The 20,859-nt window shown below is 35.9% G+C and overlaps 1 protein-coding gene across 1 annotated transcript; it reads left to right on the forward strand.

The window, feature by feature from the left end:
• The first annotated feature begins 37 nt into the window (after positions 1-37).
• CENPQ (centromere protein Q) lies at positions 38-20,100 on the forward strand. Its single transcript, XM_080806854.1, has 9 exons — positions 38-189; positions 5,288-5,430; positions 6,371-6,419; positions 7,767-7,893; positions 9,019-9,087; positions 12,940-13,069; positions 17,460-17,579; positions 17,715-17,789; positions 18,805-20,100. The coding sequence occupies exons 2-9, from the start codon at positions 5,329-5,331 to the stop codon at positions 18,934-18,936; spliced, it is 804 nt and encodes a 267-aa protein (XP_080662980.1). The 5' UTR covers positions 38-189; positions 5,288-5,328; the 3' UTR covers positions 18,937-20,100.
• The last annotated feature ends 759 nt before the right edge of the window (positions 20,101-20,859 follow it).

Consider the following 20,859-nt stretch of genomic DNA (forward strand, 5'->3'; position numbering starts at 1 on the left):
CCCGCAGCCAATCTCATCGCGCTCCCATGGGCGCGCTTCTGATGACGTTAGGACTGTACGGAGATGCCCGCCTCTCCCCACCGTTGCTTCCGGTTTCTATCCGCCCACTTCTGGCCTCCTCCGCTTTCAAAAGGTTGGGCGGGAATTGCTCTGACAGTAGCTCCCTGGAGGATTGAAGAGACGTCTTCGGTGAGTAGTGAAAGCTTTTAAATTGCTGGTGGGTCCAGCTTGCGGCATGGGATTTGTGGCCACCGCGATTGTGGCCGACTCCCCGGCTTGTATCTCGGAAGGGTGAGGTGATTTTCCAGGAATTTTCCATATCTGCCCTTCGGGACCAAGGATTGAAGTATTTGATTTCGCGAGGAGGCAGTGAAGCCCCGCACCTGGTTCCTGGGGTCTTCCCTGCTTTCCCCAGATCATCCTCATCCTCGTTCTTTTTCCTTAATCTCCCCCGGCGGCCCGTAGTGAGGCCAAGTGCAGCCTTAGAGGTTAGTGTCTTTGGGCATTGACGTAATTGCGGTCGGCAGCGTCGCTAGCCCGAGGCATGTGTAGAGAGGTAAACATTGCGTTATTTGTGTTTTGCCAAACTTGGTGCTTGCTCCGTGTGCTTACATTGAGGCCTAGGTTGAGAGACTCGGTTTCCATTTATTTCAGCAAACGGATAAGAAAATTAAGAGAATTTAGGATACCTCCCTGTTTGCTACAGAGTAAGGAGTAAATTCTTTGCTGTAGTATATAGTCTGGCCTCGAACTACCATTCCAGTCTTGTTTCTGTCGGTTACTCCCATACACGTTCAAGTCTCGTTGAATTTTCCCTGTGCCCGAACAGAACAGTTTCTTTTCAACTGTTCTGCCATCAGGCTTTTGCTACTTTCTCTTAAATACTTCATTCTTGGTCCTTCTGGCTAAATACTTAAAAATGAAATTCCGTGTTACTTTTTTTTTTTTCCCCTGAGTACAGTATATCATTACCCCCACCACACACACACACACATACAGATCAATTTGAGATAGTCATTCACTCATCTGTCTTTTATAACTTTTGTCACATGATATATAATTTTATATAGTAATTGTTTTCATTTCTGTCTCTACCCACTGTCACCGGGTTGTGGTTTCCTGTGGATCTAAAGCAGGGCAAAATGTCTATCCCTTTTACATTTGCATTAAAGTTTCTATTTTAGTTCCTTTACAACTGGCCAGGTAGTGATAGAAAATTTTGACTCCTGTTTATTGAATTCTTACTATGTCCTAAGTGTTGTTCTAGGCACTTTATGTATTCTGTACAAAATTTTAGCTTCACAAAAGCCTTTAATGTTGGTACTTTTAACTTTAACCCCTTTTACCAGTAGGGAAATTGAACAAATTTACTTGCCTAAGGTCGTACGGCAGAGCCAGAATTTGGAATCAAGCCATTTATCCTTATCCCTGACTTGCTCTTGGCAGTGGTTCTCAATCTGAGGTGCTTTAAGGCCAGGAGACATTTAATAATGTTTGGGTTGTCACACCTTGGGGAAGGGAGGGTACTGGCAACTAGAGACCAGAACTGCTGCAAAACACCTTACAGTTCATGGGACAGCCTCCACAACAAAGAGTTATCCCATCCAAAATGTTGATAGTATCAAGCTTTAGAAACTTTTTGTGCTATGGTTTATTGCCTCAAGTAGGTATGAATGAAAATGCTGCATCTCGTATTGCTGGTAGTAAAGGACCAACCTTTTTTTCTTTAATTTTTAATCAGCCACAACTGATTCTTTTGTACAATTCAACCAAAAACTAATTGCTAGTCAAACCCATAGAGTATATAACACCAAGAATGAAGCCTTACTTTAAGCTATAGACTTTGGGTGGTAGGATATGTCAGTGGAACTTCATGAATTATAGCAAATGTACCACTCTGGTGTGGGAGGTTGGTAGTGGAGAAAGCTGGGATAATGGGGGGGGTACAAGGGGTAGGTGAGAACTCTATATACTTGCTGCTTAATTTTGATGTGAACTTAAAACATCTCTAAAAAAAAAAAAAGTGGTGAGTTGTTTGTTTTGTTTTGTTTTAACGAATTCCTGGGGGTTGGGGCACTTGGGTGGCTCAGTTGGTTAAGCGACTGCTTCTGCTCCGGTCATGATCCTGGAGTCCCGGATGGAGTCCGGCATTGGGCTCCCAGCTCCACTGGAAGTCTACTTTTCCCTCTGTCATTCTCCCCTCTCTTGCTCTCTCTCGCTCTCTCTTTCTCAAATAAATAAATAAAATCTTAAAAAAAATTACTGGGAAAATGACATTTAAAAAGAAAAAAACAAACCCAATTATTTTATAATAAGATGCAACATACATACATAAAATTGTTGCCAAATTACGGTAAAAGTTTCTAAATGAATACTGTCAGTTTCTATATTTAAAAGGACAATAGTAGTTTGTGAGTCATATTTAGAGTAGCACTAAATTACAGGTTATTGAATAAAGAGTATCAAGAAAAACTGATTAATAGAACCAAACTACAAATAAGTGCCAGGTGAGAGTTAGACACCAGAAGCATTCACAGACTTTGAGAGTAGAGTGGAGTGGTTAGGAGGCATGGAGAGCAGGCCGCTCATGCTCTGAGAGGGTGGGCAGAGACAGGAAAGGAGAGCAGCTCAGGTAGAGGGCCTAGTGTATGCGTTACTCAACGTGTGTTCGGAGAATCATCAAATCTAGCTAGAGAGAGAGAGAGAGTCTTATAAGGAGTAGTGGGAGAGAAGTATGGAACACGAGGAAGAGCTGATTGTTAAGAACTGTAAATGGCATGGTAAAGAGTTGGATGTTGTATGGTAGGTATTGGGGAAGGATTTTTTAATTTTTTTTAATTAAAAAGAAAGTCATTTATTTTGTTCCAGAATTTGGAATCAGAAACAACTTTGGTTGTTTGGTAGGGCTGACTCATGTCTTTTCCCTGCAAGGTCAGCTGCAGCATACTGGCTCAGGTATATGTACCAGGCTGGCAAGTTGGTACTAGCTCTTGGCTGGGAGTTCAGCTCGAGCTTTTGCTGGAGCTTTCAGTTCCTCTCCATATTGGCCTTTGTCATAGCATGGTAGCTGGGTTCCAAGAGCAAATACTCCAAACATGAGTGTGTTGCGGCTGCTGGTCTCTTCATGTTTAGGCCAGTAAACTGGTCCAGAATCATTTTCACCATATTCTACTGCTCAAACAGCTACAGAGTCTGCCAAGATTTAAGATAAAAGGACATAGTCTCCATCTCTCAATAACAGGAATAAAAAGGAATTTGCACCATTTTTAATCTACCAAATGGAGTTAGGACTAAATTTTCACCCTCACTTGCTCCCTCACCTTCTTCATTGAACAACCTGTACAGCTATATGTATGGTAGCCCTTCAAGAACTGTCATATGGATTGGTTTTTAAGTCAGGGAAGAATAAGGGCATGGATGCCACATTGAAAGAATTAGGCATCTTGGGAATATAACACAGGCTGGGTGTAAAGTACATTGTTTAAGACCAGGGTAAAGTGTAATTTACCAGGGCTTTTTGTAACTGATCTTACATGTAGTCCCCAAGTATAGTTGGTGATCTTTCAATTAATTATTTACCACTATTTTCGTTAATGTTACTGAAAAAAAAGCTTGAAACTTTACCTTTCAAAATTTGAAGAAATAGATTTATCCAAAGTATCTCCTTTATTGTCTCTCAATCTGCATATATAAATTATTAATCTAATTATCTCTGAATTTTTAGAAAAGGAATGGTGACTGGTATGTATCTAGTTGTATATGCCTAGAAAACATATATGTATGTGTGTGTGTATACATATATATATAAATGTATATACTACATATATGTATGTGTGTGTATACAGGCATACCTCATTTTATCACACTTCACAGATACTTTGATTCTTATAAATTGAAGGTTTGTGGCAATCCTACATCAGCAAGTCTTTTGGCTCCATGTTTCCAACAGCATTTGCTGACTTTCTGTCTGTTACATTTCAGGAATTCTTGCAAGATTTTAGAATCTTCCATTATTATTATATTTGTTATAGTGATCTGTGATCAGTGATTGACTTGCTGAAAGTTCAGATGATAGCATTTTTCAGCTTTATGTATATTTTTTAGACATAATACTACTGCACACTTAGTAGACTACTGTATAATGTAAGCATAACTGTTACACGCAAATCAAACCAAAAATTTCATTTGACTCACTTTATTGCAATATTTGCTTTATTGTTGTTGTCTAGAACAGAACCTGCAATATCTCTGAGGTATGCCTGTACATATGCACACGCATGTGCACGCGCGTGCACACACACACACACCCCTCCATGTATACTGTACCTAACTTCTAAGCTATCTATTCCTTAAGGTCTAATGCAAGAATAAACATCCTCTTATTCTGTTCCTTTTAACAATAATGAATTTGGTGATAAAGGACTATTAGATATGGAAAAGGAGTCATTTTAAATGTTGTCATTGACAACATTCACACTTCTGTGCCTGTTTTGTAATTTCTGGAAGGACAGAATAATCAGTATACTTCTGTGCTTTTTAAAAATGCAACGGCAGAGTTTTAGCTTAAATTGTTATGAGTGACTTTTCCACTTGAATATCCATAGCATAGATTCGTAGTGTGGATCCTAAAGATTATCTCCTTTCATCTTTGGCATAAGTCGAATGAGAAATCTATTAGGCTTAAAATAAAAAGACCTGAGTATTAATCTTCAAGTTAATATTATCTGTGACCAGAGTAAAACAATTCAATATTTTATATTTCCATTTTTTGGATCGAAACATGGAGATAATGTTATTGTATGGGAGACTATAAAGTAAGAGATGCAAAAGAACTTTCACATGATTTTTTTAGAGCCATAAAAATAGAAGAAATTTCTAAGAATGAAACTGAGTTAGATACACTTACTTTAATAATAAGCAATGATACTTGTTTTTAAAATATGTTTGAATGTTCTAAAAACAATACTTCCCCAAAACTTTCATTATGATTTTTTTAAAGAATATTTGGAACATTTATAGGTAGTTCTTTTTTTTTCTTTTTTTCTTTTTTTTCATCAGAGAGAGAGTGAGCACAAGCAGAGGAAATGGCAGGCAGAGGGAGAAGCAGGCTCCCCGTTGAGCAAGGAGGGCCCGATGTGGCACTAGATCCCAGGAACCTATGATCACGACCTGAGCTGAAGGCAGCCGCTTAACTGGCTGAGCCACCCAGGCATCGCTATACATATTTCTTTTTAACAAAGTATTCGGCAAGCTTAAACTTACTTTTGTGTCCTTTTTATCTTCACAGATTTTTTGAAGCACTGTTATAATTGTTCTGTTTAGATCAAGATGTCTAGCAAAGCAAGTTCTTCCAAGAAAAGGTCTCAACAGTTAAAAAGAAACCCAAAAAGAAAAATTGATGATGAGGAAGTGGAGTTACCAGGGAAAAAGGTAATGAAAATACCGAGTTTATCTTTCAGAATTTTTTGATTAAAAATGTCATTTGAGGAATATGTGAGGACTAAAGGTCAGTTTGAGTACAAATTATAATAATTCATATCATTATGTGGGAGCTATTGCAACATAATTTATAAAAATTCTTAGATGAAAATTGCTTATTTCAATTTCTAAAGATACTGATTATAGAATTCTTTGTTGAGGAGAGGGTCATGAGACGTTGCTAAGGTGTTTGAATGTGAAGACTAGGAGTAAAGTGTGTACACTTTACTTGAAATCTGTCAGTTGGTGGAAGAGGTTTTTTATTAACAGAAAAATTACCGTGGGAGGAATGAGCTTCTTTCTGCCATAATTTTGCCTCTCTCGCAAAAGAATATTTAAAATGTAAAAAATTTTGTTGTGATTTATCCTATATTAGGCAATGCCTGTGTTTTTTGCAGGTAAAGTATATAACACTATTTCATAAGCAAAATGACTGAAGATTTCTTTAACATATTCTTAGACACAGGGCACCTAGACGTCTTGTTCAGTTAAGCATTCCTCTCTTGATTTTGGCTCAGGTCATGGTTTCCTGGGTAGTGGGATCGAGACCTGAGTAGGGCTCTGCACTCAGCAGGGAGTCTGCTAGAAAGATTCTCTATCTCTGCTCCTACCCCCAATTTTGAGCTCTCTTACTTTCTCTAAAATAAATAAAAATAAATCTTAAAAAGAAAATTATTGGAATTCTATTGTACATTATTACCATTGTCTAGAAATTATTTTAGTATAACTTCTGCCTATGAAATACACACCCTTTCACTGTAAAAGTGGCAATATACTTTTTCTCTCTAGCCAGAAGATATATGAATACTCTTCAACATACATGACAAATATATTGCAAAAGCAGTGTCTTTTTATCTGATGTTTAATTATGTGTGCATGTTTTTTTCTCTAGGTTAGAAACACAGCAAAAAATAAAAATCCAAAGCATCTGCTTACTGAAGGTATTTATTTTCTATATCTTATTTAATTTGTCTGTCTCAAGCTGTCTATATTCATGAAAAAATTCTCAGTATCTTGTTTATGAGTTGTACAAAAGCAAAAGATAGTAGGGGATCCTGGGTGGCATAGTCAGTTGAGTGTCTGACTCTTCGGTTTGGCTCAGGTTGTGATCTCAGGGTCATGAGATCAGAGCCCCATGTGGACTCTGCGCTCAGTGAGGAGTGTGCGAGTGTGCTTGGGACTTTCTTAATACTGGTTAGTCAGTAATTTTGGTCAGCTGAAATTTTACTTACTGCCTCGAGCAAAATATTGAGTAAGGTTCTAAATTGATAAGAACTAGAGAAAATCAAAGTGTCCCACAATCTGAATTATTACTGATCTATGATATATAGACACACCTACTGATTTCTCTTTAAAACAGATGTACTTCTGTCCTATCACCATTGCATAGATTAGTTTGGGGCTACTGTCTACTTTTGTTTGTAGTAAATTAATTTGGAGTGGTCATCCTTCCTTAGGCATCACTTCATTTAGGAATTCCCTCTCTCTCCTCACCAACACCAAGCTAGGAAGCTATACTTCCATAGTTCACAGTATACTTTTTCTTTTGTAATGCTTTGAATACCTGTAATGATAATTATTTAGTTTCCCTTCTCTCCAAAACTAATCATAATATGAGCCAATAGTGTGTCTCCTTTGTTTATCCCTTAGAAGTAGAACAATACCAATAACCAAGTAGACCCTGAATATTTTGTTCCAGTTGCCATTCAGCATTTGGTACAAATAGCTTTCTAGTCTTCTTAGTGAAGCTCTTTAATTTAGGTCATTTCTGGGAATCAGACTTTTATATTGAATCCTAATAATTGTAGCCTGCTTCTTCATTTAGAATTGCCTTGGGTTTGTATATGCAGTATCAGCTAGTAGTATTTTAGTTAACATAATATTAGATAGCATAATCATGCTCAACACCTGGCATATTATGTCTATGCAATAAAAAGGAAATTCAAGGGGGCGCCTGGGTGGCTCAGTGGGTTAAAGCCTCTGCCTTCGGCTCAGGTCATGATCCCAGGTCCTGGGATCAAGCCCTGCATCGGGCTCTCTGCTCAGCAGGGAGCCTGCTTCCTCCTCTCTCTCTCTCTGCCTGTCTCTCTGCCTACTTGTGATTTCTGTCTGTCAAATAAATAAATAAAATCTTAAAAAAAAAAAAAAGGAAATTCAACAGTTTATGCAGTTTCATAATATTTTGGTTCTCATACTTCTATTAGCTTTTTAAAATAAATTTATACTTGAATCACTTTTTAAGTAAAAACATAAAACTTCAAGATTGACCTAGTCTCTTCTTTTACCAGTAACAGGACAAACAGAGCATACTAATCTAAAACAGGTTTGGATAACATCCAACAAGAGAAAAACCTGGCAGCCTCTTTCAGAGAGTAGTAGAGAGCATTTGCAGACTATGATGGATTCAGTAATAATGTAAGTATGAAAGTTTTCCATTTCGCCCTTGATCTCTACTTATATGTTTCCCATAGAAACATATTTCCTTAGAAACATTTCTTTTTAAATGTCATTGTTTATTTTATGGTGATAAGGTGTTTTTCTGAAGAATATAATGTCTTTTGATGCTGTTAGCCTTAAGCAGGAAGTCATTGTTAATTTCAGAAGCTTAGGATTCCATCAGTAAAAGAAAAGTGAAGTCTGTGTTGCATGACCTGCTACCTGTAAACTTTAAACTTGTTCTGTCACTAGGGCTACTTTAAGAAGTTGAGTCCAGTTGACACTTAATATGTAAGCTACCATAGTGGGGATCAAAGAAAATAAGACAGGATTCTGCCATCAAGAAGCTGAACTCATCTAAATTAATTACAATTATAGAATGTAATAAGAACTTTGACTGTACCTTTGCTTAAAATTGTATTTCAATAAATAAATGTATGAAACAAAAATAAATAAAATAGTGGCAAGCTATTTTCATTACATAAAATTAAAATCCTGGTATCAAAACCTGAAAAAATAGAATGTATGTACAAACACATACCCTGAAAACTGTTAAACCCCTTTCACTAGTAATATAGATGTAGAATTACTAAACTAGAAATAGAATCCAAATGTATATCTAAAGAATAATTAACACTAAACAAATAAAATTTAGTTTAGGAACCTAAAGATTACTTTAGGAAAGCTGTCAAAACAACATAACAGATTAAACTAGGAAAACATAATGTGATATTTTAATATCTGTTCTAAACCATTTGCTGAATTCAATACTAATTCCTTATTTAAGAATAAAACAAAACAAAACAAAAAAACTCTTTAAAGAACAAGAATGTAAGGATGCTTCCTTAACATGACAAAGACTGTCTATCTGGAGCCTACAGCAAGTATTCTACATAATGACAAAATCCTAGCGGCTTTCCCAGTAAAATCAGGAATAAAACTTGGGGAGGAAAGTGTATTTGATATAAAATAAAAAGTGGTTAATTCTGCCTGACTAGCGAGGAGGGGTACTTGGAAGAAAGCAGGGGGAAAAAGTAAACACATTATATTCACTGTGTTTCAAACTAGTATTCATTCAGTCTTTTTTTTTTTTTTCTTTTCTAGAACAATTTTGAGTAATAATATTAGAGAAAATGAACGAGTTCAGTATCATCTTAACTATCTGAAGAAAAGGTAATATAGTTTATGCAATAGAATTTTTTTTATAAAATATAAAAATATACTTTTAAAATAAAATTAGTGAAAGTCTGATCAGTTCCTGTGTTACCAGAACAGACATTTATGGGATATAAATTTTTTCTTTCATGTTGGGGTTTTTTTGTTGTTTTTGTTGCTGTTTTAAGAAGGTGAATGACTTGAAAATATATATTCTAAACTGCTGCTGCATGCAGTTATGAAGTAAGTTAAGAGAATTTATTAAAAAATGAGTCTGAAAATCACAAAATGCCTACTTCTACAATTCATTTTTTTGTTTTGGGATTTGAAAAGATATTTTGTCAACTTTAACTCCGTCTTCACTTTTAGCAATTTGAAGTTAATGGTTTACCATTCTTATCTGAGATTTACTCCGTTACTGTTTTTTCACTTCAGATATTATATTAGATTATTTTCATAAGCAGCAAGTGTAATTTTCGAGGGTATTACTGGTCTTCATCTTGTGGCAATTCACAAATGGAAGTTTCTTTTCAAGTGCTTTTAAAGTCACACTGCTGCCAAAGATATCAGTGACTACTATTTGCACAACTTTTTCTTTTCTTCTCTCTTCTCTTCTCTTTTCTTTTCTTTTCTCTTTTCTTTTCAAGATTTTATTTATTCACTGGAGAGAGAGAGAGAGAATGAGTGGGGAAAGAGGTAGCGGGAGAGGGATAAGCAGGCTCCCCACTGAGTGGATCCCAGGACCCTGAGATCATGACCTGAGCCAAAAGCAAAGCTGCTTAACTGACTGAGCCACCCAGGCACCCAACTTTTTCTTTTCTTATCTTAGTTTCAGGTTTGCCTGAAACTAGTAGACTAGTTTCTAGTCTAGTCTAGTTTACTAGTTTCTAGTCTAGTCTAGACTAATTTCTAGTCTAGTAAACTAGAGCTAGTAGACTTCTTGGGAAGTCTGAGCAAAAATTCTCCTTACTTGAAGTATAATTTCAACAATAACAAAACAGAAAGGGTGGATGGGAAGGGGAGTTTGTATAGAGATTGAAGAGATTGACAAGGACTGCTAGAAGCAGACCTGCAACCTGCTTATGGGAATGACAGTCTAATATTAAAAGGGAAAGAGTGTACTGAAAAGCCAGTGTATAAGCTAATACATAATAAAAGTGTAACTATTTATTGCCTTTTAATAGAGAACAAATAAGTCATATTTGGTGTGTAAACGAGAATATTTTAGTACAATTAGATTTGCAGGATTCTTAAAAAATCTTATTAAAATAAAAGTGTAATATGAATACACCCTACTATGTCAACAACACCTAATCATCTTTCATAACATTTTTCTATAGAGCAGACTTTCTTAAAGTATGTTTCTCTAAAAACTGTAGTGTCTAACCCATTCTGTTTGATAGCAACCCTGTTTTGTTTGTCTGATCATGAGTCTGCCCAATAGAAAAATGTTATGAATGATGATTCAGTGTAGTTGATGTATTCATGTAACAATTTTATTTTAATAAGATTTTTTAAGATTTCTGCAAATTTAACCTCTATTTACAACATGTAGAATAGTGAGTGACACTTTCACAGAATTATCTTGATAAACTTTTAGAAGAAATTGTTCATAAATGGATCTTTATTTTAGTTAAGAAATCAAGAACTTATCCCTCTTAGGAATGGTTATACACACATTTTTTTAATGATTATTATTATTATTATTATTTTGTAAAGATTTATTTTAGAGAGAGAGAGGTCAAGAGTAAGTGGGGACATGGGCAGAGGGAGAGAAACCCAAGCAGACTCCATGCTGAGTGCAGAGTCATATGTAGGGGTTTGATCCCAGGACCCTGAGATCATGACCTGAACTGAAATCCAGAGTTGGGCGCTTCACTGACTGAGCCACCCAGGTGCCCTACAGGTTTTTATTCTTAAATGTGATGCCCTTCCTAATGATTGGATAACTGAGGTTTGTCCCAACAGTTTGATGAAAATTATGATTGGTGCAGCTTTATATTACCTGCTTCTTTCTTTTTTCTTTATAAAAAATAATATTTTGAGTAAGATCCTAGAAAGATGAGTTTTGTTTTCCACTATTTATACCTGCAAATCTTAAATAATAGGGTTTTTGAAAAACCCAAAATGTTGCTATTAAGAAAAGCAACCAAATTTAGATTTTCCTCCTTAATCTCTTCCTCCTGGAATCTAAGAATCCAAGCTTTTAGGAAAGCTGTATTGCTTCCTGCTACTAGTGAGGGTAGTAATAGGTTAGTTTCCATTGGCAATCTAATCAACTCAGTTTGAAGGAAGATTTTATAACCTCGCTATATTTTGTTAACTTTTCTGTTTTTAATTTGTTTTTTTCTTTTCTTTTTATTTTTTCTTCTATTCTTTCCTTTTTTTACATATTTAGAGAGGATTCCTTAACTTTAATATTGCACAGTATTCATGTTGATTGTCCTTTTTTTTTAGTTTGACTAATACGCAGTTTTCTTTTTTTTTTAAATTACATATAATGTATTATTTGTTTCAGGAGTACAGGTCTGTGATTCATCAGTCTTACACAATACACAGCCCTCACCAAAACACATATCCTCACCAATGTTCATCACTCAGCCACCCTATCCCCCCCACCTCCCTCCCCTCCAGCAACCCTCTATTTGTTTCCTAAGATTAAGTCTCTTATGGTTTGTCTCCCTCTCTGGTTTCATCTTGTTTCATTTTCTCCTCTATCCCAGCTATCCTCTGCCTTGTTTCCTAAATTCTGCATATCAGTGAGATCATATGATAGTCTTTTTCTGATTGACTTACTTTGCTTAGCATAACACCCTCTAGTTCCATCCATGTCCTTGCAAATGGCAAGATTTCATTTTTTTGATGGCTGCATGATATTCCATTGTGTTATCCATTCATCTGTCAATGGACATCTGGACTTTTTCCCTAGTTTGGCTATTGTGGACATTGCTGCTATAAACATTGGGGTGCAGGTGCCCCTTCGGGTCACTACATTTATATCTTTGGGGTAAATATCCAGTAGTGTAATTGCTGGGTCATAGACATGTTGATTATACTTTTAAACAAAGCAGTTTAATCTTAACATTTTATTTGCCTTAAACTCTGTGGGACTCACTTATCTTTAAAATCATTGTTAGAGTAACTAATACAGAGTTTCTTTTCATTGGTCACATTATCTAAGACAACTGAAATATAGAGTTCAGTGTCATAATTATGACTTACAGAGTGGTGTTTCATCTCTTACCCAGCTATTCACAATCAATGATAGAATTATGTGCTATAATAGTCTAGGAAATATATTCAGAAGATACAAGGAATGTTTTATTTTAAAATATATTTAAATGAGGGTGCCTGGGTGGCTCAGTTGGTTAAGCGGCTGCTTTTGGCTCAGGTCATGATCCTGAAGTACCGGGATCGAGTCCCATATCGGACTCCCTGCTCAGCAGGGAATCTGCTTCTCCTGCTGACCTCTCTCATGTTCTCTCTCTCTCTCTCTCTTTCAAATAAATAAATAAATAAATATCTTTAAAATATATTTAAATGAAATTATATAAAAATGAAATTATACAAATATATATAATAAAATTGATTAGTGTATAAAACAAATTTCTCCTTTCATGAAACAACTTAAGTGCCACATGATTTGAGGTACATCTTAATAACTCAAAAGGCTAAAAGATAATGTGTCACGGCTTTTTAATGGGTGAGTCACTGCTAATGTTAGCTACTGTTAATAAAAGAATATGATGGACCTTGAGAATATGGACGGAAAAAAGATGGCAGCAAACACAATTCAAAACACAACAAAACAAAACAAAATAAAAATAATTCTTAAAAAAGTAAACATAATTTTTTTTTATTATTCCTAAGATTGCTACAACTATGTGAAACCCTTAAAGTCCCTCCCAAAAAGCTGAAAGATTTAACTAACGTGTCAAATCTACTGAAAATGGAAAGAGCACAGCACAGAGCTAATGAAGAAGGTCTGGCATTATTGCAGGTATGAAATTTGAACAGGGAGTCCATAATTAGAGAGTTAGGAGAAAGAGGAAAAAAATAAGAAATTTTTTTAATTATCATGATATTCTCTGAATAATAAATACTAGATCTTAGAACAGGGTTTTCATTAAATTCTTCTTTTACACTAATTGTTATTATTGTATGGCTAACATGTAACGAGGGCTTTCTGAGTTTTGGCACTGCTCTAGGCACTTGTAGTTATATCCCTTAATTCTCAAAACAACTTCAAGAGGTGTGTACTATATGATCTCATTATACAAATGTGAAAAAGAGACCTATTTTTAGCTGAACCTTAGACAAACTGCTTAAAGTTATGATGCACACCTTAGTCCAACTGCAGATTCTGATTCTCAATCATTATCATGTAGAAGATAATGGGAGATAACATTAGGTATTATGATTAATTTCAGGCTTTTAGTTAGTGGATACTTGAACAGTTAAAAGAAACAAACTTAAAGGGCTTATTAAGTAGTTATTCAGACTAAAGTTGATTAGACCATATATCCCTTAGCCATTTCAAAGTAGTTTGTAGATGATGGTCCTTAGGTCTTTGTTAGCAATTTAGAAAATGCAGGATTGGTAGTAGTTTATGCAAGGAATGCATCCCCAAGGATTTCTAATAATTCAGAAATCACAATTTATTCCAGTTTTTCCATATGATTGAGAATAACATTGGGTGCATTAGACTCTGAGCAACAAATTTACATATATTATAAATTAATTACATATATTATAACTTATGTGTATTATAAATTAATAAATTGCATATATTATAAATAGAAACTCACTTTCTTCCTAGTGTGAGGTTATATTGAATTTTTATTCCTGTTACTACTTTTCAAGAGTATATTTTCAGCGCTGACACTAGTTCCACCATGTAAAGAACAGTTGGATATCATTGACATAGGTTTTTCTAAAGTTTCAGCTTTATTGGCTATAATTATAAGATATTCGAAGTGTACATTGTAGTGATTTGATATATGTACACATTGTGAAGGATTCCCTCATCTGGTAAATTAACACATTCTTCACCTCACATTATTTATTTTTTATTTTGTGTGTGTTAGGAACATTTAAGTTCTCTCTCAGCAAATTTTAAGTATACAGCACAGTATTACCAGTTACAATCACCTTGTTTTTCACATTAGATCATCACACCTCATTCATCTTATAGCTGAAAATTTATACCTTTTACTAACCTCTCCCTATTTTCTCCCCTCCCCAGCCCCTGGTAACCATGTTATTATTCTTTTTTTGTGAATTTGACTTTTTTTTAAGGTGATTTTAAAGGTTTTAAAGTGTGATCATGGCAGTTATCTTAATATTTAATACTCAAGTAAATCACTTGAAAGTGGTCAAAGGTAGTAAATAATAGTGTGATCTTCTGTAATACTGGGGCATTTGTTTTCTAGCAAAAGCATAAATATAGTTAAATGAAAAAAACTTTTTCAATCCTCAACACTTCTGACACCAAATGTGTGGGTTTTCCACATGTAAATCAGGTGTTGCCATTACCCGTTCCTCATGTTCAATGATTTGCTAGCCTCCCAAGGTGTTCCACTAACGTGAAAGCTCTCTGAATCCAGTGTTTAGAATTTTTATGAAAGCTTCATCATGTAGGCAGAATTGATTATTAACTACATCTCCCCTTCTCAAGAGACCAAGGAATGGGGCTGAAAGTTCCAACCCTGTAATCATCTGGTTGCTTGCTCTGGCAACCAGCCTTCATCCTCTCTGTATCGTTCATTAGCATAAACTCTCAGGTAAGGTTGAAAGAGACATATTATGAATAGCAAAAGATGCCACTGTGTCACCCCAGTCACTCAACAGATTACAAGGATTTTAGAAGCTCTCTGTCAGAAACCAGGGATGAAAACCAAATACATATTTCTTATATCACAGCATTACAACAGTCTATGGTTTGCTTGCTTGATGGCCAGTAGAAGCACTGTTTGCATTTTGGGCACAAGAGTTCTTCACTGGCCTAACAGAATCTTTGAACTAGGAGTTTTTAGGTCTTGTCTGTATCCATCAATTTTCTGTTAGGTGCCTTATTTACAACCACTACCTTTTCCCACAGTAGCCTAGAACTGTTCTTTGTGGTGACTTCAAAAACCTGTATCAGCTAATAACGGAAGTTGTATTCATTGAGCTCTCTCATTCAGTGATGGTGCTACAGAAAAGGCAATGGTGAGCACTGTCTCTGAGACTGAGAAGATGGTATAGGAACTGCAAGGGCTTACGTTTTTGATCTGTATGGACCTCCACATAAGAACAGACCCGTAGGATTTCACAACCAGAGTTAGAATAAGAATATATAAAAATAAGGACAAAAAATTAGCAATCCGCAGATAACAAAAGTATGCTAAAAGCGCGTGTTCACAAAACAGATGAACACTAACCTAATTCTTAAGCAAACTGAAAGAAATTCAGAAAAACAGTAGAGGGTATGGAAAAAATCATAAATTGGTATTAGGGATACTAAAAACTGAAACCATAGAATTTAGGAAAAAATTACAAGTAAAAGAAAAAGCTTTTCAGATATGCAGACTAAATTAGAAGAATTAAAGCAAATGTAACAAATAAATGCTTAAAATAAATAGTAAAGGAGAAAATTTTAAGAATCAAAAAGAAACATTATTTTTTGAAGTTGAGAAAAACTGACAAAGTAAAAGCTCAGCATAGATGATATGGCATAGGTATAGTAGGACTACCCAAAGAAGATAACCAAAGCAATAGACCAAAATATTTTTTTTAACTATAATGGAAATTTTTAGTCCTTATTATATTAACTTTTCTTTATTCATTGTTGTTATTCATTCCCTCTATACTGGGTTAAATGGTGTCCCCAACAATGATATGCCCAAGTCCTAGCCCTGGAACCTGCAAATGTGCCCTTCTTTGGAAAGAGAGTCTTCCCAGATATAATTAAAAATCTCGAGATCATCCTGGATTATCTTGGGTGGGTCCTAAATACAAAGACTTATGTCCTTAAAGAGACAAAAATGTCCTTAATAAGAGAAGGAGACATGGAAGAAAAGGCTGTGTGAAAAATGCAGAAATTGGAGCAAGCAGCCACAAGGAAGGCTGGGAGAGCCTGGAAGAGGCAAGAGAGGATTCTCCCTTAGAGATTTCAGGGGGAGCACTATCCTGCCAACACCTTGCTTTGGACATCTGCTCTCCAGAGCTACGAGAGAATAAATTTCTGTTTTCAGACACCAAGTGTGTGGCAGTTTTTTGGGCAGGCACAGTAAACTAATACGTGTGATAACACACATTTGTATTGGACAGGACTCTCTAAAATCCAAAAACCAAGTCACAGGAAATTCAGGACCGAGGAACAGGTTAAACCTGACCCACAAATTCTGCAAAGCAAACTATCTAGTTTCCTGTACAAATCAATTGGAAAGAACCAAAAAAATTGGACTGGGAAACTATAGATGAAAGGAGGCTTAATATGCACTTACTAGAATTAGAATGGCCAAAATCTGGAACGTGGACAACAACAAAGGCAAATGAGGGTGTGGAGCAACAAGAATTCTCACAGCTGGTGGAAAATGCTAAATGATACAACCAGTTTAGAATACAGTTTGGCAGTGTCTTACCAGATGAAACCTATTCTTACCACATGATACAGCAATCATGCGCCTTGGTATATTGTACATGCATGTTGGTATATTATACATGGATGTTTGAATATTGCACATGGATGTTTGTGGCGGCTGTATTCACAATTGCCAAAAGTTGGAATACCAAGATGTCCTTCGTTAGGTGAATGGATAAATAAATGTGGTATATCAGACAATGGAATATTATTCACCACTAAAAAGAAATAAGCTATTGGGCCCTAAAGAGACATGGAGGAACCTTAAGCGCATATTATAAATCACAAGTGAAAGAAGCAAAACTGAAAAGGCTCCATACTGTATGACTGCAACTATATGATGAGCTAGAAAAGGCAAAACTGGAGAATAAAAAGATGAGTGGTTGCCAGGGGTGCGTAGTGGCTTAGAGATGGATAGGCAAAGTACAGCAGATTTTTAGGCCATCAGTCCTTGGGCTCTGCTGTATTCACACGGGTCTTCCAGGATCTCTGACTGTAGCAGTTTTGCTGAGTTATTGAGGAAATATTCTTGTACATGGGTTGTATCTCCTTGTTCCATGGAAATTAAATCTTCATGTAATGAATTATTATGTTGGTAAATTAGTTTCTCAGAAGTTTGTTTTGCAAAAGGAAAAAAAAATTACCAGTTTCTTCTAAAAATTTTTCAATATATGTGTATTTAAAAAATATGTATATTAATACCTATTTGGGTTTTATTTAATAATGTATTTAATTTAAAACATTAACTTTCTGATCTCTTACTCAGGAAGAAATAGATAAAATAGTAGAAACCATAGAGTCAATGACTGGGAATATTCAGAGCCTAAAGAACAAAATTCAAGTTCTGACAAGTGAGGTGGAAGAAGAGGAGGAGGTAGTAAAACAGGTAATTGTTTAATGATGCATATCTTGAGTCTGGATAAGTTTTTTAATGCTTATCTCTCAGCAAGACAACTTTTGAACGTAAGAAGAGAGAAATCAGCCTTTTGAAGTAATCTGTAGCTTTCTTTTTCTACTTTAGATGTTTCAAATAGATAGTGGGATACTCTGTCTTCCAGAACTTTCTCAGAAGAGTCTCAAAGCACCCACACTTCAGGTAAATGCTCATTTGCCATTATCAGCTGTATCATCCTTTTTTTAAAGACAAATGAAATCTATGATATGTTTGTAGGCAACATTATTTTTCTGACTTGACAGAATAGTTTGAACATCTTATTTTGTGAGCATCATTCATGTGGATCTCTCCTTCTTGTCAATAAGTGTATAACATTGCATTGTACCATACTATAATTTGTGAATTACTGGTGGAAATAAATGATTTTTGCAGTTACAAATAATGCTCAGTGTTGCTTGTATATGTATCTTTAGATATTTGTGTGGTCGTAACTGTAAGGTATAGATTTCTGGAAGTAAATTCCAATAGTTGAGTTTGTTTATGCTTCTAACAATGGCCTATAACTCTTCATGAAATAATGTTGTGTTATTTGTAGCAGACTATGTACTGGTCTCTGTTTTCACAGGTTCCCAGTAGCTATTATGGTATAAATGTTTATAGTGGTAGAAAGTCTTCAAATTTCTCAAAAATAACTTAAAATAGTCCTATCTATAATCCATTTAGAGTGAAAGGAAAGGGAACAGACAGAGGTAAAACAGAAGAATACAAATTTGAAAGAATAGGAATGAGTTGATGATTACTGAGGTTGGGTGATGAGTATATAAGGTTTAGTGTACCACTCTCCCTAAACATACATTTGACATTTCTCATAATAAAAAGTTAAAAACTATATGGGTCAACGTGGTCAAAAGGTACAAACTTGCAGTTATAAAATCAGTCATGGGGATGTAATGTAGAATACAGTGACTATAGTCAATAACATTGTCCTATATATTTCAAAGTTGTTAAGAAAGTAAATCTTAACAGTTCACATCACAAGAAGAATTTGTAACTATGTATGGTGCTAGATGTTAACTAGACTTACCGTGGTGGTCATTTTGCAGTATACATAAATATCACATCATTGTGTGGTATACCTGAAGCTAATATGATGTTGTATGTCAGTTATATCTCAGTTTTTAAAAATTTTAAACTAATTGTACTATTATACCCACAGAAAGAAATTTTGACATCAATTCCAAACCATAAAGCTCTTCTGAGAGACTTAGATGTTCTCCATAACTCATCCCAGATGAAGAATATGTTAACTTTCATCGAAGAAGCCTATAAGAGACTGGATGCCCTTTAAGAGTTTTTAAGACTGTTCTGTATTAATTTAAAGTTTATGAGTTTGTAAAACTTAGCCTATGATGATACCGCTGAAGCTGAGGCTTCTTTGGAATTTATTTTCAACATACACTTAAAATTAGCCTCTGTAGATCTATTAGCATCTAATGTAGTCCTAAAAACTGTTTTTAGTAGTTGTCAAATCTAGGAACTCACATTTCTGTTGCCGTTTCTCCGGTAGTTTTCCTGAGCTGCACTTTAATGATTTACAATGGCTGAATGGAGTTCATTTATTGATTAGTCCAGAGGAACTATGATACTGTAATGTAATCTATGTAAAGTGTGTAGAGTGCCTAGCACATAAAAACACAATTGTTTGCAATCATTATTATTTAGTTCATGACTTGCATTTTCTGTCTGGTCATCTGGAACTTGAGAAATACCCAAGTGTTTTTATTCTTTTACATGACCCTCTAGACCTTTTGTGACATAATTAAGATTTGCTAGGTGTCTTTACCTTTGGAAGTAGCATGAACATTTTATTTCCTTGGTTGGATTATTGACCAGATAATGAATATTTTCCACTGTCATCAAAGCATACTTTCATTTAAAAGGAACCTAAGCACATTTATTCCCTTAAAAGAAAAATCAAGCGAAAAACCCCTTTCTGTAAACCTTTTCTCATTGTAACAATGTTAGGAATTAGTTAGACAGTTAGGTAGTCTGGGCCAAGGTCCCCAACAAGAAAACATGGAAACAGGACAGCTAAGACAAAAACAGTACAAACATCCTATTTTGCACTAGCATTTTGTTTTGCAGCCTTTGTAGAAATGACTTCTGCAAGATGTCCTAAAATGAAACAAAGCATCTGTCACTATCATGAGCTAGGGCAGTTAAGACAGAAGTCCCCATTAAAAAAAAAAAAAAAAAAAAAAAGACAGAAGTCCCCATATGTTTGCCCAAAAAGGCCATCAGCACATAAACATTAACCTAATAGGTACACAGATGTGTGATCAAAGCCCTGATCAGCATGTCTTAGAACACTATGGTTGCTTAAAATAGTTCTGCAAAAGTGCTCATAAAAACCCCTAGACTTAGAAACTCTAATGCGACCCTCTCGGGTCCCCTCCCTCTTCAGGAGTTTTGTCCTATCGCTCAATAAACTCTGCTTTGCTGGTTACCACTCTTCGTCTGGTCTACCTCTTAATTTTCATAGTGACATGACCAAGAACCTTGGGCATTAAAGGAAAAGAAATCCTGAAGTATTTTCTTGGGCGCTCATCCAGGATCTCCACCATCATAAAGGACATCTAACTGTGAGTAGCAGGAAGTGTCTCTCTCTCTCCATTTTGTTAAAACAGTGGACACCCATCAGTCACATAAGAGCGGATTAGCATGCCTGCCATTCTCAAATCTTGGGTGACAGGCTCTCTGGGCTCCTTTCTGACTGATCCCCCAACATAAGTTGGGAATATCAGTTCAATGAGGATTCAGAACTTGTTTCAGGCCAGATCACTGGATGTGAAGGACCTAGAGAAAACTGAGCAGCAGTTGAGGGGTCCTGACCAAGACTACCCTTTGGTGGACACCCGAAGGCTCTCTGAGGGACCTGGCTCCTTACATGCCCATCCAGGCATCAAGAGAAAAACCCCTCTACTGCTCTTTTCTTGGACATCCTCTTGCAGATGGTTCAGGCAGCCTGCAAGGGATCACACACACAGTTCCCTGTCATGATGAGGAACAGCCTTCCTCCTCTGCCATGTGCCCTGTGGTGGCATCTCTGACTCATAGTCCTTACCCCGGCTACCGAGTCAGATGGAAGGGTATATTACTATACTGACCAGAAGGGCTGGCAACCAAGGCTTCCTCGGGCCTGGCCCATGCTGTGCATCAGGAAGCACCCCCCACCCGCCCTACTTTAATCCCTATATTAGATCACTGGCAT

The sequence above is a fragment of the Martes martes genome (assembly GCF_963455335.1).
Source record: "Martes martes genome assembly, chromosome: 6".
Classification (NCBI taxonomy): Eukaryota; Metazoa; Chordata; class Mammalia; order Carnivora; family Mustelidae; genus Martes; species Martes martes.